This window comes from Poecilia latipinna, unplaced genomic scaffold, assembly GCF_001443285.1.
Source record: "Poecilia latipinna isolate Pla-1442-1.1 unplaced genomic scaffold, P_latipinna-1.0 Scaffold726, whole genome shotgun sequence".
In the NCBI taxonomy this organism is placed as follows: domain Eukaryota; kingdom Metazoa; phylum Chordata; class Actinopteri; order Cyprinodontiformes; family Poeciliidae; genus Poecilia; species Poecilia latipinna.
In genome coordinates, this window is record NW_015113342.1 from 11385 (window position 1) to 35886 (window position 24502).

Below are 24502 nucleotides of genomic sequence, written 5' to 3' on the forward strand. Positions count from 1 at the left end.
TTTTTATATCCTTTTTCCTCACTGTTTGTTGTTTATTTCTTTTCGTCTGGCAATGGCAATTCTTCAGATAGTCCTGAACGGAGGATGTCACATCAGTTTGAAGAGCAAAACTCCACTCGAGCCAACAAAAGGACAAGCTCTTTGCAGAGTTTCCGCACAACCTTAAGAACTCTTCCTTTTTCACTTTTATTTTGTAGTGCTTTTAGAGATTTTTCACAATATTCAGACAGAAAATGGACAGAGAAGGAGAGAGAGAGAAAGGGGGGGAGGGGGGGGGGAAAACATGCACCACAGGTTCCAGGATTAGGCATCAAAATCGCAGATGGCTACATGCTGTAGTTCGGACCAATAAATTCATACGTTGTCACGCTTTGCTGTAACTACATGACCCATGATGCACGGCGGCAGTGTTCAACTACAGTTCATTCTTCTGAAAAAGTACAAAATATATTATGCAGTTATGTATATTCCTCTCAGTAAATGATTTCTTATGCACACCTGAATGCATGTTGTCCTCTTGAGTGGGTATTAAATAAATATTTGATCATGCCTCATAAAAATGTTAATTTATTCATGCGTTAGGATGGTCTGCAAACATTTAGGAAAAAAAAAAAAAATTCTGTTTGATATTAAAATACTTCGATTGAAATGACCGAGTCTTTCTTTGTGACTGAAGATGGAAGCTGAAGCTTACAAACTTGTATATTTACTGAACTTGTTTTTTTTTTTTTCCTAATTAGTTTACGCAACAATATCAAAGCCACTTCAATCTTTAAATGCAAAATAATAATAATGAAAAAAAAGAATAGCATGTAGTTAGATTAATGCTAGAATTATGGAAGCTTTATTACACTTAAAGCTAAAATGCTGCTGTCAAATACATCAATGAATCCACTGTGTCTTTAAAAGATTTGCTAATTGCCATCTTTTCCTTTTCAGACGTTTTTCACAGAAATCAAAGAAGTCATTAAAATGTACTTTCAAAGACAATGAGCCAGCTTTAAAAAATTGTTAAGGATAATAACATAAAAACCTTCTTCGTGTCTTCAGAGTCTCCTCCGGAGAGGACGGGACGCCGCCGCAGCATGCCAGGCTCCTCAGACAAGAACGCCACCGCCATGGAAACCACCTCCTCCGCCGCCACCCCTTTCAGAGTCACCGTGAGTACTGTGAGTGCTGCTTTTTTTTTTTTTTTTTTTTTTCTACCAACCGTCCTCTCTCTGTCTCTCTGTTACCTGTTAGATTTTCTTTTTATCTCATAGATTGATATATTTTAGGCCGTTTTAATGTCCAGATGAACTCAAATCAAAAGTCCTTCGAACTGTGACATCACAGCACACATTTTTGTTTGCCTCCAACACTCAGGCCTCTATTGTTTTTTCTTTTTTTTTTTCAGCCTACATGATACGCTTTATTTAAGCTCAGTCACTTTCGCTCCCACACAGCTCCCCATTTCCGCTGTCAAACATAAATGGAGAGCACTCTTTTTATTTCCCCCCTCTCTTGCTTTTTCTTTTTTCTTTTTTTTTTTTTGTCCATCAGCCCGCTGTAACGCTCTGTGTCATGTTTAATTCAGTAGATAAACAGCCAGTTAATGAAGCAAAAAATTCTGCCATGAGTCATCAATTTAAAGATAATTAGCAATTAGCATCGCATATTTCAATTAATATTTAACAAGTGGGGAGATGGCAACCCGGAGGTGAAGTGTAAACCGCTCAAAGTCAGGCCAGCGGAGCGACGGGGTTTGTTTCTCATAAACATGTAAACTCCATGTCACCTCTTTAGTCGACAGGATAAACAAACACAGGAATGGACTAAATTGGGAGCCAAAAGATACTACGGTATTCATTACAACAGGAAAAAAAAACAAAAAACAAGTGTTTTTAAAGGCTTTTTTTGGAAGTTGTTATGGACTATAATTGATGTGGACTCCTACTTAATAGAACATGCAGCATTTTTGCCACTTGTGTTAAATTTTGTCTCAGTCCTTTCTGGATCTTATTGATCCCCTGTAGTGAGACATGCGAGCTGAGTCTTTGTTTGATCTTGATTCCAACAGGAATTAACGAGCGCTTATGAAAAGAAACGAAGAACAGCAGGCTTGTCAGAGACGTAAAGGGTCAGATGGGAGGGCTGACTTATGGATTAGCTGCCTCTGAAGCGGCTTCTTGTGCTTCTCAGGGAAAGTTGGAGGCGATCTGCTGCAAAGTCACCCTCAGTCACATGACCTCTTGACCCCTAGCCGTGAGCCTAATATTGATGAGCTTAAACAACTGATTCCTGCCCAAAGTTAACATAATGCTCTTGAAGATGGTTCAACTTTTCCTGTGGGCTCCTTTCTCATATGCTTCCCCCTAGTGGTATGTAGTGGTATTGCATCAACAATCAAACCATGACACTTTCAGGTGCCTTCCACATGCAGCTCTGGAAAAAAATAAATAAATTAGGAGGCCACTTAATATGAGCAGTTTCTGATTTTACTCGTTATAGGTATATGTTTGAGTAAAGTTTTGTATTTATTTGCAGAAAATGACAAATGGTCAAAACAATGAAAAAGATGCAGTTCTTTCAGACCTCAAATAATGCAAAGAAAACAAGTTGATATTCATTTAGAAACAACAATACTAATGTTTAACTCAGGAAGAGTTCATAAATCAATATTTGGTGGAATAACCAGGAGGTTTCCAGTGGCGTTCGGTGCAGTGGACTCTTCTTCTTTTTCTTTTTTTTCCAGAGATGGGGGGGAAAAAAAAGTAAGGATGTTGGGTGTCGAGTGAATGGCCACCGTTCCTCGTCATTCCTCTTTATTTCAGAAACAAACTTTCACACTCTGACAACAAGAGTTATAATGATCTCTAAAGCACTCCTTCTAAGGCCTCGAGCTAAATCTGTCAAAATCTTTTTCTGTCTTGCGGTTGGAGGGACTGGATTTCATATCTGCAAAAACACACACACACACACACACACACACTCACGCACACCTCTATTGTTCTCGAATGCTGTTATTTCATCACAACCATAAGCCACAAAAAATTGAAATCCCTTCAAAGTGTCTGTTATAATTAAACAGATAAAGAGTTAAAATAGAAGTTAGTTTCTTTTGCTTCACTTATCCTGGGTGACTGAACTGATTCTCCTTCTCATGCCTACCTCCCGTTTTCTCTCCGATAAATAGCAGAAAGGTCTAATTGGGAAGGTACGTCCTCTGGTTTTATCCATTTATGCTAAAGGAGAACACGAGATGTGACAGTAGGAGCAAAGAAAGCCCCGCTGATTGTCCCGGCTCTGATCCTATCAGGCCACATTAAGGGCGGCCGGGAACCGGCGAGCCGAGGGAATAGAATTAACTGGTTGCAAAGCATTTGCTTTAATTTCATGACAAAAACGAGGCCCCGCAATAAAGCCCAGCTGAACTCCTTTAAGTGCTGATTTAATGAACTCGGACAGCCTGAGATTGCAATCAAGCTTTTGGGGGGCGGGTTGTAACATCCGCATACACACACACACACACACGCACACACACACACACGCACACACACATACGTAGTCGAGAGGATAAGCTGCAAACAAGATGGTGCGGAAAAATATTGATACAATATTTCTGGACCGTCAGATTCCCTGTTTTGGAGTGAGCGCAGTAAGAAAAGACAGACAGGCTGTTGAGAAGCAGGTGCCCCTCCGTGCGGTATGCTCATGTTGAATTGGTTTATGACATCCCGCCCTGCCTCTTCACTGTCAGCCGCAGAAATGTGGAATAAGTAAAGAGCTTGTTAAGATTCACATAAGCATGGGAAACAGTAACCTCAAGTCTAGTTTTGTTTATATGCAAATTGACAGATGCACAATACACTTTTTATTCCTCATTGTCTTCCTTTCTTTTTTTGGTTACATTTACCTCTTCCTGGATGTCAGTCATACTCGACGCTACTCTATATAGCAACAGTGAATGTAGCATGTAATGGTGCTTGTACTTCCTACTCCACTTCTCTTATACTGTGACTTAGAGCCAAGTTAGAGTGTCATATAACATAAGACCAGGTTTTGTAACCAGGTTGCTGTGTACTGCAGACTTCTGCCCAGGTCCCCCTTGAAAATGAGATCTAGATCTCAATGGGGTTTACCTGGTTAAATAAAGGAATAAAAAAAAAAAAAAAGACAGAGTTGGAGGAATTCAGCATTCATTGTGCAAAGTTAGTTTTGTTCTCAGTCTGCATTTTTGTGTGAAGGTTACTTCTGTTTTTTTTTGTTTTTTTTACAGGTTTGTTTGTTAGATTGAAGTCCTTATCAAAAAAAAAAAAAAAAAAAATAAACAAGCCAGTTAAGCGACTGCATATGAACCAGTGTGGTACTTGTTACCTTGAACAGATTTTTAGGGTTTGTGAAGCCGTGCTACATGTAGAATGCCGAGTCCAGCTGGGTTCTTCTTTTTGTTTTATGTTTGCTATTGTTTTCTGTTATGTGTCCCAGGGAGCACGGTGATAGGCGTCTTATTCAGAATAAGAGCAATAACAGGGCCGCGTCAGAGTGAAGCCCAAAACTATATTTTGCCCCATTTGACCATCCTTTGTTTCACTTTGCTCTGCTACCAATTCCACGCTCTGCTGAGCTCCTATCCGCCGCTGACCTTGTCACTCGTCTGCTGTACTTTTCTCCCGGCTTTCCTCGTCGCTTAGTTTCATTCTGTTGCTTCTTCTGCTGACTTGTGCTCTGCCACCTCCACAATTGTGCTCAAATTATTTCATTTATCCTCCTGCTGCTTGTCTCCCCTCACTGTCAGTCATTTTTCTCTCTATTTGTTTTGTTTTTGGGTTGACTTCAGCTCCCTTCATGTCCCTGCTTCTCCTTCCTAATTCATTTTGGTTATTTTTACGTGATTTTTTTTTTTTAAGTTTTGATTTGAATTATGCTGAATTTGTTTAAAAAAACAAAACAAAACAAAAAAAAAAAGTCAAGTTGACCACAGCTGTCCGCACTCTGCTTCATATCTCTGGTTTGTCTTTCATTAATGCCCCTCTCTGTGCTTGAGTTGGGGAGTTTTATTCATCACCTCGCCTCGTGAGGATGCAAAAAGAAGCAACGTTTTAATTTGTGAGCCGCAAACATGCCGACGACAGCAGGCTAACGCGCTCTCCAGGGGCTGCGGGGAATCGCTTTGCCTTTCGAGGAGTTCGGAAGCAGTGATATGCGGAAATGAGAAAAAGGTGTTTGGGCGTTATTAAATTTTCATCTGCACTGTCTTCTGTGTCAAAAAGTCAAACTCAGTGGGTCTTAATTTCGTCATGGTTACGGAGGAGCCAATGCGGTGCGGGGTGGTTGATAGATTCCTTCTGTTTCACTCAAACTCCTCTATCTTTATTTAGATAGGCGTTCCTACTAATCAAACCACATGCCCTCACTCCTAAAGAAAAAAATAAATATATATTGATGTCATAAGACAGAGTAAATGTTCCACTTAAACTGCTATATTTAGCTCTACTCATGTAATGACTCAGGCCCAGTCATTCATCTGACAGTCCAACAGAATTGGCAGCAACACCAGTAACCCAGTTTACTTCCCACATCTTTGGCTCATAGAAGTCTGGATTTATTTAAGATTTACAAGGATGCAATTTCTTGTTTTGTTTCTTTTTTTTTTCTTTTTTCTGTCTTTTGTCCAAGTTTTGAGTTTGAAAAAGCAAAAGCAACCCTGATCCCAGAGGGTTCAGTGGGATCATTTAATTTCTCTCATGAAGACAAAAGCAAAAGTTCAGCTGTAGTCGGAGCTCATCATAGTCCCGCTGTCACAATGTTTATCTCCCCTCATATGTGACCATATTTCACATTGTTCTAAATCACTGACATGTGGGTGTTTCCTATAATAGTCCCCCCTATGTATAGTGCATGTACATTGGGATGAAGAGTATGAAATTCCTTGTGTGCTATTGCATCTTCGCTGCATTTTTTTTTCATTCCTACACTTAATGAGCCTATATATTAATAGCGATATAATAGTAGTTATGTTACTATGTGAATCTCTAGGGGGGGGGTGCAGCTATTATGCAGTGATTAATGGTGATCTCAATGGGATTTATTATCATGCAATAAATTTTGTGATTGAAAAAGTTGGATTAGGTTATGGCTTTCTTTTGAATCATAAAATAATCATGGTATTTGTAGATGATCCTCAGAATAATAATAATAATAATAAAAAACAAAGTAAAATCATTGCTAATTGCACATTTTCTTACTTAATATTATAACAGAGGAAATAAAAAAAGCAGTGTAATGGTGGCTGAGACTCCTGTGTTTATGAACTTGTTCAGTTATTATTGTCCGTGTAGTTCTGCGTTGCATCTATAAGGTACCAGCTGAGTTCAGAGGTCAACTCAACGCATTAAAAAGAAGCATCATAAACATGTCTAGCTCAATCAGCCTATATCAGCTCTATGCAGTTCATTGCACTACAATACAACCAAAACCCAGTTCTATGCAAATTCTAATAAAGCACAAATAAAGCAGCAATGGCTCGACTCCTGCTGTTCGGCTGCCGAGCCTTTCCTGTATAAAAACCACGAATGATGCAACACTAGTTCTGTTGCGAGTAGACATGCTGCAGCTTTAGGTGAAGTTATTTTTCAGTTCTCCTTGGCACAGAGTTGGTCTAAACTGACCAACTCTTTCTGATTTCAAACTGCAATCCTTAGAAATACTCGATTCCCAGATTATTAGAAGCTGTCTGAAAGTTTTGGACAAGCTCCCACAGAGTCGCATCTGAAGTTGCTGAATAAGCGGAGTACTTCTGTAGCGGCAAATTGAATTTAATGCAGGGTAGACGCCGTGCTTCCTTTGCGCTATTTGCTCCGGTCTTGTGTCTCCACGATCCTCCTCATTTAAAACAAGTTATTATTTCAGCTCCCTGTCGTAGCCACTGCTTTATTATTCGTGCACTGCAGCTTTGGACAGGAACGTGCATCAACAGCGAAAATGTAATACTGTGAATATTGGTTTATTTGTTTGCAGTAAACCAAGAAAGAAGAAGGAAAAAAATCCTTTCCTTCAAAATTACCAAGTAATTAGGAATCGCAGCACTTTGTGTTGGTACACAGCGATGATACACACACTCATTATTGGCGTGAAGCTCAGGTTACCGGCATGAGAGCGTCCTTTGTTTTCAGGCCAGAGTGCCTCCTGATGACAGGTGTTGTTCATCGGGATGCTGAGGTTTGCTCTGTGATCAGCTGCCAAGCTGTGAGGAAGTCGCTCTCCAATTATCCCCAGTCCATCGAAGCCTGGGGAGACCTATTCATACTGTAGGTGGTAATTGTTACACAAGTGTGTTAATGGCCCGAACGGGGTGGAGGGAGGTCTCTTTCACTGGGCAATTTGCCCATCACAGGCATGTGGAAGGGCGACGCGTATGAGGACAACGGAAGGTTAAAGCACTTTTAGGTAATGCATGTCTGTTAGGGTATGTGATGCTTTTTTCCCCCCAACTTAGTCTGACTGAAATCTCAACCTGGTGTTCTGCTTTGTGGAACAAAGCAAAAGGTCTTTGCACAAGCTTTTCATCGAGACCCGAAACTCTTTTACACATTTGTGATTTTTGTAGCCTCACGGCTAATGGTTTCTGCAACGTGGCCTTCATGAGGGAAACTGGAAAAGTCCACCTGTGACTAAAACATTAGCGGACAGACGGCCTTGTGAAGAGCAAACACACCGGGCAGGTCGGAGGTCAAGTTGTGGAGAAGTTGTGGAAATGCTTTACGTTGGCAGAGGCACACAGGGAATCTAAGCACAAAGCAACTCTTAACTAAAATCTCTAAGGATGCAAAGTCAGAGACCTGACCTTAAATCCAATTCTTTTCAGATTCTTATTTCATTTGCTGTATAATTTAGATCATTCTGTATCATTTCCCTTCCACTTCACTCAAATTTCATCTTGAAATGCACATGACAAAATGTATGAATACTTTTGCAAGGGTCTTCGTAAAATACTCGAGACTATGGGTTTAAAATCATTATCGTTGCGTGTGTGACGTGGTCATCTTACAAAAAAAAAAGAACACTCCACATGCCAGGAAATTGGACCTGAAAGAACATTCTTTCAGCTCATAAGAACCCAAAGATGAGCAGTTTGGTTGCAGTGAAGAAGGACTTGAGATGTCCAAGAATCTCCAGTAAAGCACCAGGTCTCCCACTGAGGAGCGCACTTCAGAATCCTGTTGGCCGCAGCCCAAAGCTTCACGAGTACGGGAAACGGCAGAGCTGAGTGCGTTCAAATGCACACTGTGGATGAAACGTTTAGTGCAAAAAAAAAGACACAAAAGCCGTGGCATTCCTACACCACTCATTTCATTCACTTGATAGTTACCATAGAGATTGCCAGGGTTGAATTGCTAATGTAAGAAGAAATACGCTTACTAAATTTCCTTCCACTTCACCCAGACAAGCCTAGAACCGATTACCTGGTTTTTTGGGGGGGTTTTTTTATACCTGATCTGACATAATTTGTGGTAATTCCACCCCACTTCTATCTCTGCTCCACTCTGAGCTCGGCTTTTATCTAGCAGAGTTAAATCTGGGGCTCTGGATGTTCGGGTCGTATTCTCTGATCTCTGACGTGAGCCACATTTATTCATTACCCTTTAGCTGTCGATGACGCCTCGCCTCACAGATTTTAAAATGCTTAGCATGCATGTTTGTTGTATTCATATTTTACTGCTGTGCCGTCGCGTTCAACCACATCGCCGACACTTCGGCGACGCTGTAATTGCCGACTGTCTTCCTCCATCAGGGCTTTCTGAGTCGACGGCTGAAGGGCTCCATAAAACGCACCAAGAGTCAACCAAAGCTTGACCGGAACTCCAGCTTCAGACACATCCTTCCCGGCTTCAGGAGCGTGGACAATGACAGGTGAGGTCTTGTTCCTTCTGGAAGTTTCCGTAAATGCTCGCTTGTTGTTGCATATGCACGTGGTTCCTACATTGTTTTGGGGACGCATGAGCTTTGAACAGTACTTCATGATGATCGACAAATTTAAAGACGGTAGCGGAGCGCTAGACTCTCGAATGTCGGCGTCAAGCGGCTTTGCTTTGCCTTTGGGAACATTTAAACACATTGCAGAAGCAGAACATTTACTCAGCAATTGCAGGTATTTTAGGAACGGCTGTCGTCCCAAAATAGCTACAGTGGGGTTTGGATGATTGAGTAAACTTGTGTCACACTGTCACATTAAAGAGAAGAGCTATTGGTAAAAAGAAACAAACAAACAAAAAAAAAAGAGGTTGTCACGGCAAAGAACATCACAACCAAACTGTTGGAAATACTCTGCATGTTCTAATGAATAAATAATGCAATAGCATAACTTCACAAAGCGTAACACTTGAGCTCAGAGGTGCCTGACAAACTCCAGGGCACCGGGAATATATGACGCATAAAACAGCTACATAATTTAACTGGAAATACAGAAAAGAGTCGGGAGTTTTAACATGCATAATCTTTCAAGATGTGAAGTGTGAGCTCTACAGACGACCGGCTTATTACGTCAATTCCTTCCTGTTGCTGTCCTATTTCATGGACAATAAGATATGTCTATAAAAGATTCAAACATATAGTTTACCTGTAGATTTCATCCACTTAGTGCAGTATTCACTACCAGTGACATCAAACCAGCCACACGTCATTTGATGTCTGTCCAGTTTGTATGCATGTATGTTTAATTTTGGCATTTTCTAGATAAGAGAACATCCACTAAACAGTAGTAATAGAAATAATAGCATTTTCATGTTTTACGTTCAGTTAAGAATAAAAAACAAAACAAACAAAAAAAAAAAAGATTTTTTTTTTTCGGGGGGAATTTTTTGGAACTGATCTTTTCCGTTGATCCCTCTGCCTCTGCCGTTTAATAGCCTTTTGCCTCTGGCTGTGTTTACTGGCAGCAGATACTAACCTTTGCTAATTTTTTCAGGTGTTCAGCTGCTTGGCTAACATTTCCCTCTCTCTCCCACTGTGCATAATGAGGAAAAAGGAAAAGCCAAATTCTAGTCCAGGCAATCGCTGCCCCGTAATCACACTTCCTGCTCACTCTTTTTGAGGGTCTCTTTCTCATGCTTGGCTAACAGCTGACTCTGCCCGCACCTTTCTTTTTTTCCTTCCTTCCTTCTTTCCTTCTTCCGTCTCTGGGAAAAAGCCAAGGTGTCCGTATGCGGGGTTTAATTAAAGAAAGCGCCGTGTTTGAAGGAGCCGTTCTATGGCGTTCCATTTCAAAACTTAGAGATGAGTTACCGCCTCGCTTCCCACTTTTAATGAGGCATTAACGTCACTGTCAGACTATCACAAGGGAACACTAGCCACTGTTAAGTGTGGAACACACTGGGCTTTTTCTGACCTTCAGTCGGACCGAATGAGCTCACCTCATTTGCTTTTTCTCCCCACTGTCTTTTCCCATCCTCCTCACCAATTCTTGCTTGTGTGTTTTTTTTGTTTTGTTTTGTTTTTTTGTTGTTTTGTTTGCCGTTCTGGTTCTGATCTGATGTTTTGGACTCATCAACCTTCTGTTTCAACCATTGTTTTTTTTTTCCCCCTCTCTCTATCGGTTAGTAAAGCGTCCCAAACTATCAGCATTTATGCAGCTCTCTGATAAAGCACACAGAGAGGAAGGAAAACACCGGAGCGGAAATTGGAATGTCCTGGAGGTGTCTTATCTCTCCCAACACAGAACGGCCCACAATACGTACACACACCTCAACTACATAAACCGAGAATTCATTACGATTGGTGTCCTTATAAACAAGTGGCTTTGTGATGTAGAAAAATATAATAAAAAAAACCCTGTAAAAAGCAAATTGCACGACGATTGGATAGATTTGTAGAAGACCAGGCAGGGATACTCGCCGTCAGCCTGGGAGCAGCCTCGCCGCAGGGCATGAAACACCGCAGAAGGTGGCAGACTCTGGAAAAACCTGGAAACTCAGAGATGAGGGGATACCGGAGGGGAAGGGAAAGCGAGTAGAGAAGGAATCTCTCATCGCGACGGTCTACACGTGTGCAAGTGCGCAGCCGTGACTGTCAGCGATGCGTCACTTATCCTTAAGCCGTGTAGCTGCAGTCGTTTTACTTTAATTGTTTTGAAGGAAGCGGAGCACACGGCCTCGGGTGTCGACGCACCAGACGCAATTTCGACTGCGTGTGGCGTTTGCCGCAATGATATTCCGAGGCCAGGTAACCTGAAGGAGGCTCTGCGGAGGAGCAGCTGCACACTCGGAATGAAAAATTCATCCGTATTAATCAGGGCCTGGACTCTCGGCAGGCGCACTTATCTGCAGCAAACAAAGCAGCGACACAGGGAAAGAGCGCGCAAACACTAATTTTCTCACCCCATTCATTTGGAGTGTTTGTAATCAGACAAATATAGGTCTGCGAGATATAATCAGGAAGTTTTGAGGGCGTCTTTGTTCAATTTTTAATCTGCTCTAAAATTGTGTAAGATCAATTTTCTAAGTGTTTTTGGTAATTGTGCATTTCTTTATTTTTTTAAATTTTGATTATAGTATCCATTAAAATGGTAAAAGTGAGTTTTTATGTGTGGACAGAACTTTTACCATCTTTGCAAATTCTACAATAAGGATGTTGATGTTTATATGGTACTAATTGCCTGAGGGCAATAGGCTCAAACATTTGTTATTTTATCGCCTTTGCTAATATTTCGTCTAAAATTCTATAAAGCTGATGGGCAATTACTGAAAGAGATCTTATTTCTTAAGAGTTGCATTTCTATCCTCACTCTGAAACCGTAATGGTTAGACAATACTCTCATAGTCTGTCCTGATAAGGGAGGGGCATTTTGTTTCATTTTGTAACTTAAGATGGTAATCAACCACTTGGTTTCATCACTTCACTGCATGGGTAGCAGCTCTTCCTCCTCTATTTAAGCCAAGTCATCTCTGCCAAAGATCAGACTAACTACTGTAGCGTGGTTGGAAAACCTTTTTTATAGTGTTGAGCTCGGTTGAGGTGGTGGTCTAGTACACAGCCCTGTGGTACACCAGTGCTGACGCCCTCATCGTCTGCGGTGTATCGGACAGGAGCTTCAGACTCCAGTGGCATCCGAACGGTGAGTGCGGTCTATCAGCCTGGAAACCAGTCTATTTGGACCAACGAAAGGCTGAGGTAGAATCCCTACAAGGCAGCCTTGTGTATCGAACCCTCTGCTTCCGGTGGACAGGTTGGTGACTCTGCTAGCACGCTGATGTTTGTCCGAAGTTGGTAGCAGGTTTGCAATGACCTTATGCACATGCGTTGACATGATTGCTTGTGACAGAACAACAACTAATTCAACTAGACAATCTATTGTGTTATGTCGCAGCTAAACACTGTATTTAAAGGTTACATGGTCATCTTGAGGGAATCCGATAGCAGCAGACAGGACACGGGCAGAAACTCAAATGGCACTGTTCAACTTTTGCCCTCAACTTGTTCAGACTGATTAAGATTCCCCTTATGAATGCAAAGAGGTTTTTCTAAACCTTTGCAGTTATAAAATATTATCTTTGGATGGTGCACTAGTGGAGGTTAATGTGTCTGTGTCGATCTTGCTCCCTCCATCTGAGTAATCCTCCTTACTGGATTTGATGCAGCATAAAGGATTGCTGGTTTACAGCAGCTTTGTCCCTGGCCTGGACATTGCAGTGTTACTATCCGTAGACAAAAGGTGGAATTGATCCTTAGGCTTTCCACACAGCACAAGCAGCATTGTTGTAAGTCATAAATATTAAATGGGAATTCTTGTTCTCATTTCTCTGCTGCTTCCCTCTCCATTCCAGCATGCACCGTATCGCTTATTGCTGCACATGGTAATTAGGCATAGTTCAATCTCATAATTGGAGACTGAGAGATCTCGCTCGGCGTGTGTTTCGTGTGTTCTGGTAACAGCAGCAGGTTCTCGGAAATGACTCGGGCGTCCTCGTGGAAAGAATGCTGCTCTAAAAAGGAAGCCCTTTTTTTTTGTCACAGGGAAGACTCCAGGTCTGGATGTTCAAAGACGGCAACAGGATCAGATTCATTTAATCACCTATGTAAGAGCAGTATCTCTTTAGTGACCAGCTATAGTTTTACTGTCGTTTGAAAAAAAAAAACAACCAAAAAAAAAAAACTGGGCGATATGGATGATGGTAGAGATCTGTACATTAAACCAACTAGTAGTGACACCTAGAGACAGGATGATATTATGTCCTGCTGGTATTATAGAATTAATTAAAAATGTCACGCTATCGCGGGAATTTGATTCAAAAACCAAAAACAAAAATGTTTAGCATTCGCTGTTTTTATTTGAAAAATAACAGATATTTTCACTCCTGATAAAATCTAACACATAACAGTACATCATAGGGAAGTTTTTAGTGGTTTTGAAGTGTTGGTTACTTATATTCTAACTAGTTAGCCAGCTGAACCTTGCTATATCCATAAACATGCAATGTTGGTGTCCCAGTCTGCAGTATATTATGTGATGGTGACCTATCCAGAGTGAACCGCCTTTCAGCTGCTGACCACTGGAGAAGGGCACCAGCCACTTGTGGATGCAGTAATTTTAACAAGCAGTGCTTTTGAGAACCATCATTGAAACCATAGAGTAATTTACAGCATTCATTTGTAATGCTTTGCTGTCTGAGGAAAGAAAGATCACTTCTAATTAATATTTATCTGGCTTTTTTTTATTATTATTTTTAAGGCTTTAGAGTCGTTTAAATAAAACTCAAGTTGTGAAATGTAATTATTTTTTGTATTGTTTAATAGTGAAATTCACTAAGCTATTTCCACAAATTCGTTCACAGACTGGAGAAGGAATATGTGCAAATGGCTTCCTTGTTGACGTAGTTTTTTTTTTTGTTTGTTTGTTTGTTTTTGTTTTTTATAGGGACATCATTAAAACCTCTTGAACTTTTTCACATTTTTGCAGATTACAATTCCACACCTCACCATATTTTTTTTAGGGCTTTCATATGACAGAAAGATGGTTTTCAAAAAAAATAAATAAATAAAAAAATAAAATAAAATAATAATAAAGATCTGAAAGGTTGTTCCTCATTTTTCTTGGGAAAGTAACTCCATCTCTGTCAAATTAGAAGTCATTTTAATACATGAACATCTTTGAATGTTTCAGAGTTGCCTCGTCTGAATCAGGATTCCCCCAAATGGATTGTAGGGGGCTTAACACAAATGGATGCCAAATGATTACAGGTTGTTATTGTTAAAAAAAGAAATAACTCTTACCTCCCGAATTAATTACGTCTCTGTTTCGTTGGTGGTATGAGATAAAGTCAAGGGGCAGGAATGTTTTGTTTTTTTTGCACGGCACTGGATTAAAAAAAAAGAAGCATTTTTACTATTCCTGAGCCCATATAATGACTTGCAGAGTAAGTTTTTACTGTTTCCTGTGACAAAAAATAATCGATATTTTTATGACTTGTATTTTGTAAAGCTTGATTCCTTTAGTAAAATCTTCAACAACAGGCACTTTTGTTCAGCGTCCAGTTAAAGACGTGAATTATTAAAGAACATAATCAGATAAGTAAGCCGTCCGAGATGAATTTGGTTTATGTTTGCATGTTCTCTCCGAGCATCAGAACACCATGGTTTAGAATAATAGACTTCAGCCCGAAAAGCATTAATATGAATTTTGAGGGTTGGGTGATTGCTTCTTCCTCCCCCCATTCCAGCTTTCTGTGGACTGGATGTTGTGCTGTAGTGCGTCTGTGGAAGTAATAAAAAGAGAGAGAATGATGGAAAGAGCGCAGCAGTGAGGAAAAGACACATCCATCCATAAATCCAATAAAGTGATGACATTTAGAGTTATTAGATTCTGTAAACATTCCCCAGGTGGTCCCACAACAATATCCCACCTTTTTTGCTCCTTTTTCCCGTCCTTTCCTCCGTTCTCTTCGGCTCCCCCTACGCATCCCGATCAGTCATATCATTATGACCATTCATTCAGTGTAGGATCCAGTGTAAGACAGAGACGCACCTCACAGGTTTTTTTTTTTCTTTTCAGAAAACCATGCGTCTCTTTTTACTTCCAATTTAAAATGATGCTGCCTTGTGTCTCTTGTTTGCAGTACATCTCAATTAAATAATTCTTAGTTGCACTATTGGAAAATGTGAAGACGTCATGATAATTTTGCGATGCACTGTATTATCTGCAGTTTTTGGGATAATCCCCCCCCCCTCCTCCCCGTCATCAATTTGCGGATTGTTATTTAGTATTTGCTTTTGATCATTTCCTTCATAATCCTCACCAGTAAATAAAGATCAAATCCGGAAATGATCCAGGAAAGCAAAAAAACAAAAAAAACACCTAATGTCAGCAATCAGATGCTCAGTTTTCACTACGTCAGTAAAAAACAAAAGCCAAAAAACAAAAATACATCAGCGTTTTCATTAGGTTTATTGCCACATCATAATTAGAGATGGCGATAGTACTTCTTCCTCCTGTCTCTTTTTGGCGCCGTGCCCCTCTTGCCGCTCATTTGCCATGCATCGGCATGATTTTGTGCCTATGAAACGCGGCTCTCGGGGTAATAATGGGTTTCACGGAGCAGGTTTTTACCTAACACTGTGCGTTATTAGCCTCTATCCCACACAGACCCAAATGATGAACTCATCAGCAGCCTCTCAGGCTCTAATGCCTCTAATTTGGGGATGATTATAATATCATTATTTCTCTCTGTTGGAGATTGTTTGGAGATGAGATTAATTTTTAGCGCAACGTTTTACGGAAGCTCCTCTGGAGACCTCGGTGCTTTTTTAGGAGGGATATGTCATGTTTTTTCTTTGTTGCAGAGCTCTGCATTTTTAATTGCGCTAGCGTCCTTAAGCGTTTAGTCCAACTTTTTTTTTTCTTCTTTTTCAAACTTATTTTTATTGGTATTGTAGGTGAATGTTTATGCTTCAGAACATTCCACACAATCTCTTGATCAGTGAATTATAGAGTCAACAAATGGACAGTCAGGAAAAGCACAACAGCACAGGTGGAAAAGCCTTGACATAAATAAATTTATTATTGCAGTAGCAGAACCTTACAGTGTAACAGTTGGATTAACCCTAGCTTTAATTGGAGTACATTTATTCAAGTGGAGTGAAAAAAAACTCACCTTAATATCCAATTGCTCTTTTTAACAGTATCCCCAGTTTCACATTTAGTCAATTTATAATTTACATTTTAAGTTGCTTTGTGCCTAATAAGCTTTTACTAGTGTGTCTATAGTAAGAGCAATAAAAAAATAAAGTTTTTTTTTTGAGACATCCAGGCACGCATTAACCATTTAGTTTGCTTTAACAATATGTGGATTTATGAAGGTCCCGCTCTAAATGTGTGATGTTTTTGTGTCTTGTCCTGCTTTTCAGGCGGCTTTAGAAACAATGAGCGACTCTTGTTCTCTGAGAACATTCACCCTCTGTGAACATTAGCATTTCCATGATGTCAGCACAGCGCACTATGTCTTACTATCTCTAAACTGTGTCACAGAACCAAAACAAAGAGTCAGCTTGAAATAAAAAGAACTGAACTCCTACAGGGTATAAAAATCCCTCTGGAAATGTTTGCAGACGTAAGAATCCCCTCAAAATATACAAACGTTTTATTTTGCTCCTTGTGGGACTTTTGCAAAACATCCTGAAAGGGGGACTTTTCACTGACTGATGTGACATTGAGCCTTTAGCCTGTTCTTTCTTTGGAGCAGCTGGAGAGGAAGATAACAGCATAACGTTAATAAAATAATATGCACTGTTCTTTGCTTTCGTCTTGGTGCCGTCGAGATGGACGACCACCGACCCACCCACCATATTCAGCGGCCATCAGTCAGACGCTTCCCACCGATCTGCGTCGTATTCACTCTTTGTTCACAGCGAAGGAATTAAATTATTTTAAATGCGATTCATATCAATGGTTAGAGCAAATGGGCTTTACAATAAAAAGTATACAGATCGCATTTAACCCTAAGTGTAAATGTGATATTTTAGTCAAACCAAACCTTGTATTGGCGTGTTCCTGTAGAGCGTCGCAGTTTATCACCACTATGATCTTTTTGCAAATCACATGATTTGTGATGCCCCAAGCCTGTAGTTTGTAGGGCTGCCACCTGCACAGCTGGTGAGGTCTTGTGGGTTTATTGATGTTTAACCCTCGTAGGGCTTCTGTGAGCCGGGGCCAAGCGTGCCAAGGCGGTCTTCGCTCTTTCAGTCCCTCCATGGGTAATGAGCTATAATGGATAGGACCAGGAGCGTGACGAGAATACAGAGGGCCCCATCAAAGCAGCACTCTGCGCATCCTTTAAAAAAAAAGAAGAAGATGACTGCTCAGTAGGCATGCAGCGCACTCATTTAGTCGTTAATCCAACCCTAAACTGATCAAAGGCTCTTTAGATTACTGTTATAAGGAGATATTACTAATAGTAGAAGGTGTAGAAGCTCATTATCCACAGCTGACTGAAACACCCTCTGAGAAAAGCGTGCATGCAGAGGAAGAATCGTAATCTCTTTTGCAAGTGTATTTTCCTCAGGATTCTATAATACAGCAAGTTCAACCTCATATGTGCTACAGGAGTTAATTGGGAACTCTTCTGCATCTTTTTGTGAAACTGTTTGCAGATGTGTGCACTGAAAAAAGTTGACTACTTTTATCCATTGACAATCCTGCGAATGGAGTTGGAGTGAATGCATCCAAGTGACTCTGTGACATTGGTATTACGCTATGCTGATGAAAGGTATGGTTCAGATTGGTTTACATTTTAGTTTTGTTTTGTTTTTTCCTAGAAATTAATAAAATGAAGGAAGGCTAATAGCCTGGCAAAGGGATTCCTCGTATCAGCAGTTTCAAATAACTCAAGCTGAAAATGTTCATATCTACTCTATAACAGCATGTTAAATAATTACATCTTCACCAGAGATCATTGAACTTCCTGCTTATTATTGTTTTATTTTTTTTATCAACCAAATGACATCTGAGTCAGAATGGAAACTTGGTAGAAGATGTCTGCTATTATCAATTCATCTGATCAGCTGGTGGTGAATCCGTCAAAAAGATAAATAGAACATTAACTTCATACATGTGAATCAGTCACCGAAGTCAGACACTAACTACAAATCAGTGCTAGCAGCAACCCTGATGTTAGTAGGCCACTCGATATAAAAAAAAAAATGTGTTGACCTATGTTAACTATTTATTAGCACCTCTGATAGTTTTAATCTTTTTCAACCAATGGCTGGTATGTTTCTATTTCCATTTGTGTTTTTGCAGATAAACTTGAAATGTCTGCTTGTAACTCTGACAAAAGTCAAGCACCTGCAGAATACAGACTAGAGTAGAAAGCCTAACTGGGGCGTGATGTCAGTCCCAGACCTGAGCTTTCACTTTGGAGACAAATCGAGCCGAGCCTGGAAAAGCACAGCAGCCTACTGTCCCTGATGCCATTGCAAAAATAATAGCCAGTCTCAATCCTCAACATCCCCAGCCTACTCAGAAGTGTGAAAATGTCAGCAGGCTTTGCCACAGTAATCCCACATAGAAACATTGGACTCTGTAGCTGACAAAAAAACACACAAAAAAAAACAAAACAAAACAAAAAAAAGAGCTGTAAACTGTATCTTACAAAGCTGTAAGAGATTGATGTCAGCTAGTATTATCCATCAAACAATTATAAAACTTTTTTTCCCAGTTTGAATTGATTTAAAATAGCTTAAAGTAGCTAGAAACAATGATCCGTCTGTCCAGCCGCTAACCTTTCAAGTCTTTCTCCCCTGTTCTACAAACTCACAGCGGTGTGACATCTATCTTCAACGGGTAAAGTAACCATTACCGACAATAACCTCACATAACCTCTCTTCAAAAAATTGCAAGCCCTTTAAGGGCCCACTGGATTGCCATGGTGATAAGCTTAATGCATTTTCCCTACAGTCATCTTTGTGAAAAGTCCTTACCTTCCATTTTACTCATTTTGGTTTTCCTGCTGAACCTTCTTTTCAGTAACCCACACAGACTTTTATTCAAATTTAAAAAGCTTATGCAGTTTTTTAGCCCTTCATAGTCGGCCTTAAAGGAATCGTAGAAATAGCTTCACATTCACAATGGAAGTGGTAATAGAGTCATTAATATTATTGATTATGACTGACAGGATCTTTAACTGAAGTTTTCTTTTGCCTACATGAGTTAAAATGTGCATGTGAACGTGGAAACCTCACCTAAGGATTTTATTGTTAAGTCTGGCTGAGAGAATGAAGCGGAGGTTCGACTCTGCCAGCCACCATCTTCCAATCCATTAAGTTCAGAGGAAAAACTCAGGCCTGAAAATCACTTTTCCAGCTCCAGCAGTATGGTCGGTAACATTCCTGCTTCTATTTGAGAGTGGGTGATAGCCCAACACCGACTTTGGTTGCTAAATTGAGCTTCACGGCCAAACTGGCTCTCAATCAGCAAGTGCTTTTACCTTTTACAGGGACCGATCCAAGTTGCTTCTGGCTTGAAGCCTTTAAAACAATCCTGCCTGTGACTCTGCATGTTGTTTAAAGATTAGCATGGCAGGCCTAGGCCGTGAAATGAAGGTAAAAGAGTTGTATCTTCTTATGAACTTGCACCCAATGCTGGTATACATGTTTCCGTTATTTCTCACCTCCCACTGTGCGTCTTCCAAACATTACTTCATTGAGGTCAAACTGTAAGAATGATGTCAGACGTCCTGCATGTTTTAAATGTGCCCCTACTCCAACGCAGCTAATTCAAATGTCTAAATTAGCTTGTCTGCATACTGTTATGTCCTTATATGGAACGGTATTCAGTGCCAAAATTAAGGCTATTGCCACCCTGCGGTTCTTACATCATTTCTGCAGCCAGCTACTGATCTTATTAATGACAGGCCGGTTCTGGTAGATGAGTAACAACCAGACCATTAGCATGGATAGGCTACCAACTAGCATGCTTAGACTATGACATACTTAGATGCAACAACCCTTGCAACATACGTTTTTTTTTTTTTTTTCTCTAAAGGAAACTTCATCGAGAAAAATTGTTAGCATACAGTTTGGCCTGTCAGGATAACAAATTTTACTGGATGATTAATTGTCCCAGAAGTTATTGCCGTAAACTATAATATTATTGTTTTGAGACCATTTTAAGGTAATGTAATGGTAATGGCGTAATAATTCAAGAACACATTCTCAAAGATCGATAAACTTTAAATCCTAACAAACATTTAACACTGGAACTGGAAGACCTTTTAAGTATCCAAAATAAGTAAACAACACAACAGAAAATAAAAAAAACTAAATGAATTATGAAGTCTCTGTAAACAAATCTGTCCTTCAAAAAAAAGGGCTAGTTGAGACCAAAACACCCCACTGGACAATTTTGTCATCCAGATTTTAGCAGAAAGAGCAAAAACGATAAATTGTGCAAATAGAAATTATTGAGCTTGCTTTAATTTATCATGCGATGAATTGATTTGTAGTTTGTTGTGAGAGGCCTACATATAATATCTGCAGGCATCATACATTCGATGCATTGACTTGTTCTTTTGACTCAACTTGATTCAAAGCATTAGCAGACCGTACAGTACAAAGATAAAGTTCGCTTCCAACTGAGGCAAGAAAGTTACATTTTGGTCTCATCTGCCCACAGCACCTGCTTACATGTTTACTATGTAAGCAGTAAAGGAGTTCATCAGCCCAAAAACAGAAACATACTTTGACAAAACTGTGTGTTCCGCATAGTTTTAGTCATCAACATTGCCCAGCTCTACATGATCCCCTTTTATATTCAACAGCACATATTTACACCATCGTGCCTGGAATTGGTAGAAAATGCTGCAGGCCTATTACTAACTGCCAATAAAAAATATGAGCATATTACTCCGGTGCTGACTTTCTTGCACTGGCTTTCAGTCCCTAAATCGTGGCAATTTAGGGACTAAATCGGCACAAAACCAAGAGGAGATTGATTGTTCTCAGATTTCACTTCTCTGAAGCTATAGAACAATCTTTCCCTTAAGTTATTTTAGTGTTTGTCTACTCATCTTTATTCACCATCTTTTAACTCTATGGGTAACTGGGACGGTGCTATCTGTTGTTCTTATTGCGTTTTTATGTTTTTGGTATGCCCTGTTTTTAAAGTACTATATAAATAAAGTATGGTATGGTATGTTATTGTATATGTCAGGTATATTTCTCTGTGATAAAAATTATTTGTGTAAAGGATACCATTATTACGTCCTGAAGACTACAAGAAGTAAGACACAAATCTTGTTCTCTCCCAGTTTTACAGTGACAGTAATGTGCTTTATCTCTGGAGGGGTTTTCTTTTTTCTTTTTTCTTTTTTTTTTTTTAGTGTGTGGTTGTAATAACTTGCAATAAAATATCAAGTGAAGGATTGTCACTATTTTATAATTGGAAATGATTTATCTTCTTTTAGGAGAAGTTCACAGATACTTCTAAATAGCACCATATTTAAAAGTCATGGCAGATTTATTGTAGTTGGTTTGTTTTTAACCCATGTGTAATTAGACTTCTGCCATCTGTATTCCTACTATTTCCGTTCAGAGGCAAAGTTGATTTGACTTGAAATTAGCAGAATTTCCTGAAAAAGACGGAAGAATGGCACATGTTCTTAATTCAGGAACATAGGAAGTCAAAGTTTCTTATTTTTGCGTCTCGCTCCATGTAGTTTCTCCTCAGGGTTGGATGAGACGGATTCTGAAGTCACAGCTACATCTCACCTCGCAGACTCCTCTCCTGTCCCCTTCATTTACATAATACAAGATTTACATAAGGAAAGATAAGACTTGTAAAACTTTTATTCCCCCTCCATGACTGACACGGTCTATTAAACTAACAGACATTCTCGTCCCCTATCGGACCTAAAAAGCGCTGAAGTGCCTGTTCGCTGCACTGAGAATTAGAAATGAAAAGATGGATGCTGCCATAAAAGATGAGGAACAAGACAGATGACACACTTAAGAAAAAAAGAAAGAATAAAAAAAGACGGTTCTGCCATCGGTGTCATTGAAAGCTAGCCTGTGTCTTGGTCAGATGCTCACATTTTTAAGTTAAAGAAATCACAAAGTTAATGATTTATAATTTTGATGCTCATCAACAGTGGAGTACAACTGCTGACGGCTGATATTAAATATGGTAAGATTTTTCTTTTAATGTTAGTGTTGAAATTAGCTTTTGCTTCAACTTGGCAACGTCACCGGTTGCCTTTTCCTTTGAGCTAAATGCAAGTTGAGCTTGGTGGATTTAAGTCTTGAGATTATCTCACTTATTCCTTCTTTAGATCATTTCATCGTCAAATCTCAATGGGCGTTTGAGGAAGAGATGATGATTGAGTTTAGCAGCTGCGACAGCTTGAATTGGCCTATTCCAGGTGCAGCTAATTTGCTCGATAAAAGTGGGGCGGTGGTATATAATTGGTTTCGGTGTGGGGAGGGTGTATCTTTAGGCTTCTCGAATTGGATTAAGGAAACCTGAAAGAATTTTCCGTTCTTGAATCTACACTAATAAGATGACAGGATAGAAGAGAGAGAAACGGCTCAAAATGGTGTGTGTGTGTCCAGTTGGATGAAGGATTAAAGACATAGCCATGCATTTTTCTTTTTCAATACTTACTGTGTGTGATTCTTTTGGTGCATTCACACCAAATGCGTTTCGTACATCAGGTGCGCCTAGTTTACATTGAAACTCAGTGTGCAGGTGCGTCGAGCTTCCTTTGCAGCACATCTATAGCAGAATGATTTGAAACTTTTTGAGCGTTTGATGCATCAAGCCTGAACAACAAACAGGCCGGCGACGGAAAACAATGAGAGATTTTGACACATCTGATGCGCCACCTCGACATGCCAGCATGTAGACTTTGGATGTAAACCAGATGCGCGAAACGCATTTGGTGTGAACGTACTATTAGGGTTAGGTCATGAGCGTGACACACTGTAGAGCTCAGTTTTCAAATTCGTTGGTTTCTACTATGCTGGCTTTAAAATTTGAAGCCTCTCATGGGAAAATTGATTTATAATTTATGAATGACCAGGGGTGAGTCAGAGACCCTCTCGCCTTTTGAGTTTTAGAACGTAATCGTTTTGTGAAAGGGGCCATTAAAACAACCGGCGTTCAACACACTTTTCAGACTTTTCTTTGTGAAACGTTTTGAAAACCAAGTATTCTTTTCCTTTCTGTTCACAATTAGACTTCAGTCTCCTATTAGCACGGTGAAGGTGGTGGTTGTAATGTGATAAAAATGACTTGAGGCTTGAAATGTTGAGGTGTATTTTTTTGTTTGTTTGTTTGAAAAGGAAACAGGTGTCCATTGCACTTTGCACAATTTGCTCATTTCACACCAGCAATGCGTCAGCGACGGCTGCTATTGTTTTAAGAACAAGAACGGTAAAGTAGGTGTTTTCGGTCCGAGCACATCCTGTTGTGTGATCATCCAACTCACACAGGGTCTGGTGTGTATGTGTCATGTGTTTTTGGGAGGGGAGGGGAAGAAGAAGTAAGGGTGATGTCATATTTGATGACTTCACTTCAGATGTGCCAGGGAGTGCGAGAGCATTGTGCTGCCCTTTTCTTATCTGGGTGCTCTGCCCCGTCTTTCATCCTCCCTATGCCAGCCCTGCCCTGCCAGTCCCGTACTTCCAGAAATAGACTCAAGCTTTCCTCTTAACTCCCCTACCAGCCCACCAATCTGATCTCGAAACCCTCCTGCTTACATTCCAGTCTCGCCAATACCAAGCCTGTGGCTGAACTCGTTGGCTAAGTTACTTTCCCAGAGCTTGAAGACCATACAGTCTCTCAGCTGACCTGTTCATATTACGGCATGGTTGGCAGCACATGTACCTCCCTCATCCTCCCACCGACAGTGGCGACAACAGCAAAGAGGAAACACCTCGCAGCAGAGCCAGCAGGACGTGGAACACACACACACGCGCACACACACTCTCGCTCCCACTGGAGCCACACTGGAGGGGGCAAGCTAGGCTGCACTACACACACTTGTGATTTCCCCCTCCACAACGCACACACACAGACGCTGGCTCCTCCCTTTGCGAACAGAAAGAGGTGGGAGGTGCAGTCAATCACTGAGAGTAAGTGGAAGGGGCTTTAGCAGGACTTGCTCAGAGGGGGGGGGGAGGCGGGACAAATCCTGTTCATTTTTCAAATATTGGAGGTACACACCAGGATTCCTTTATCCGGAGCGAGGGGGGAATAAGCAGAGGAAGATAAAGGGCGTGCGTCTGATTTCGGAAGCAACACAGGAAGTAGGGCATGCTCGGCGCAGGGGTGAGGAAGGGAGGGTGGGAGAAAGAAAAGGAGGAGAGGGAGAGCTTTGTGGTGCTTTTTCTCCACCCCTTGTCTTAAAGGAGCAGCAAAGAGGAAAGATAGAAAGATACAGTCGGTCAGAGGGAGAGGAGAGGACCACAACTAAAGACGTTTGGAAGGAGGTCTGCATCAACAGCAAAAAAAAAAAAAAAAAAAAAAAAAAAAAAA

At 40.4% G+C, this 24502-nt stretch overlaps 1 protein-coding gene across 5 annotated transcripts in view; it reads left to right on the top strand.

Moving 5' to 3' along the window:
- Positions 1-1043: 1043 nt before the first annotated feature.
- Positions 1044-24502, top strand: part of LOC106955327 (disabled homolog 2-interacting protein) — a 105472-nt gene continuing 82013 nt past the window's right edge. For 2 of the 5 annotated variants that reach the window (XM_015045432.1, XM_015045434.1), the window contains exons 1-2: positions 1044-1169; positions 8774-8892. In XM_015045432.1, the coding sequence (XP_014900918.1) occupies positions 1086-1169; positions 8774-8892 (203 nt within the window). In that variant the 5' untranslated portion in view covers positions 1044-1085. Of the gene's footprint in view, positions 1170-8773; positions 8893-24015; positions 24457-24502 lie in introns of those variants that run through there. The other 3 variants (XM_015045433.1, XM_015045438.1, XM_015045437.1) reach the window with 3 other exon arrangements.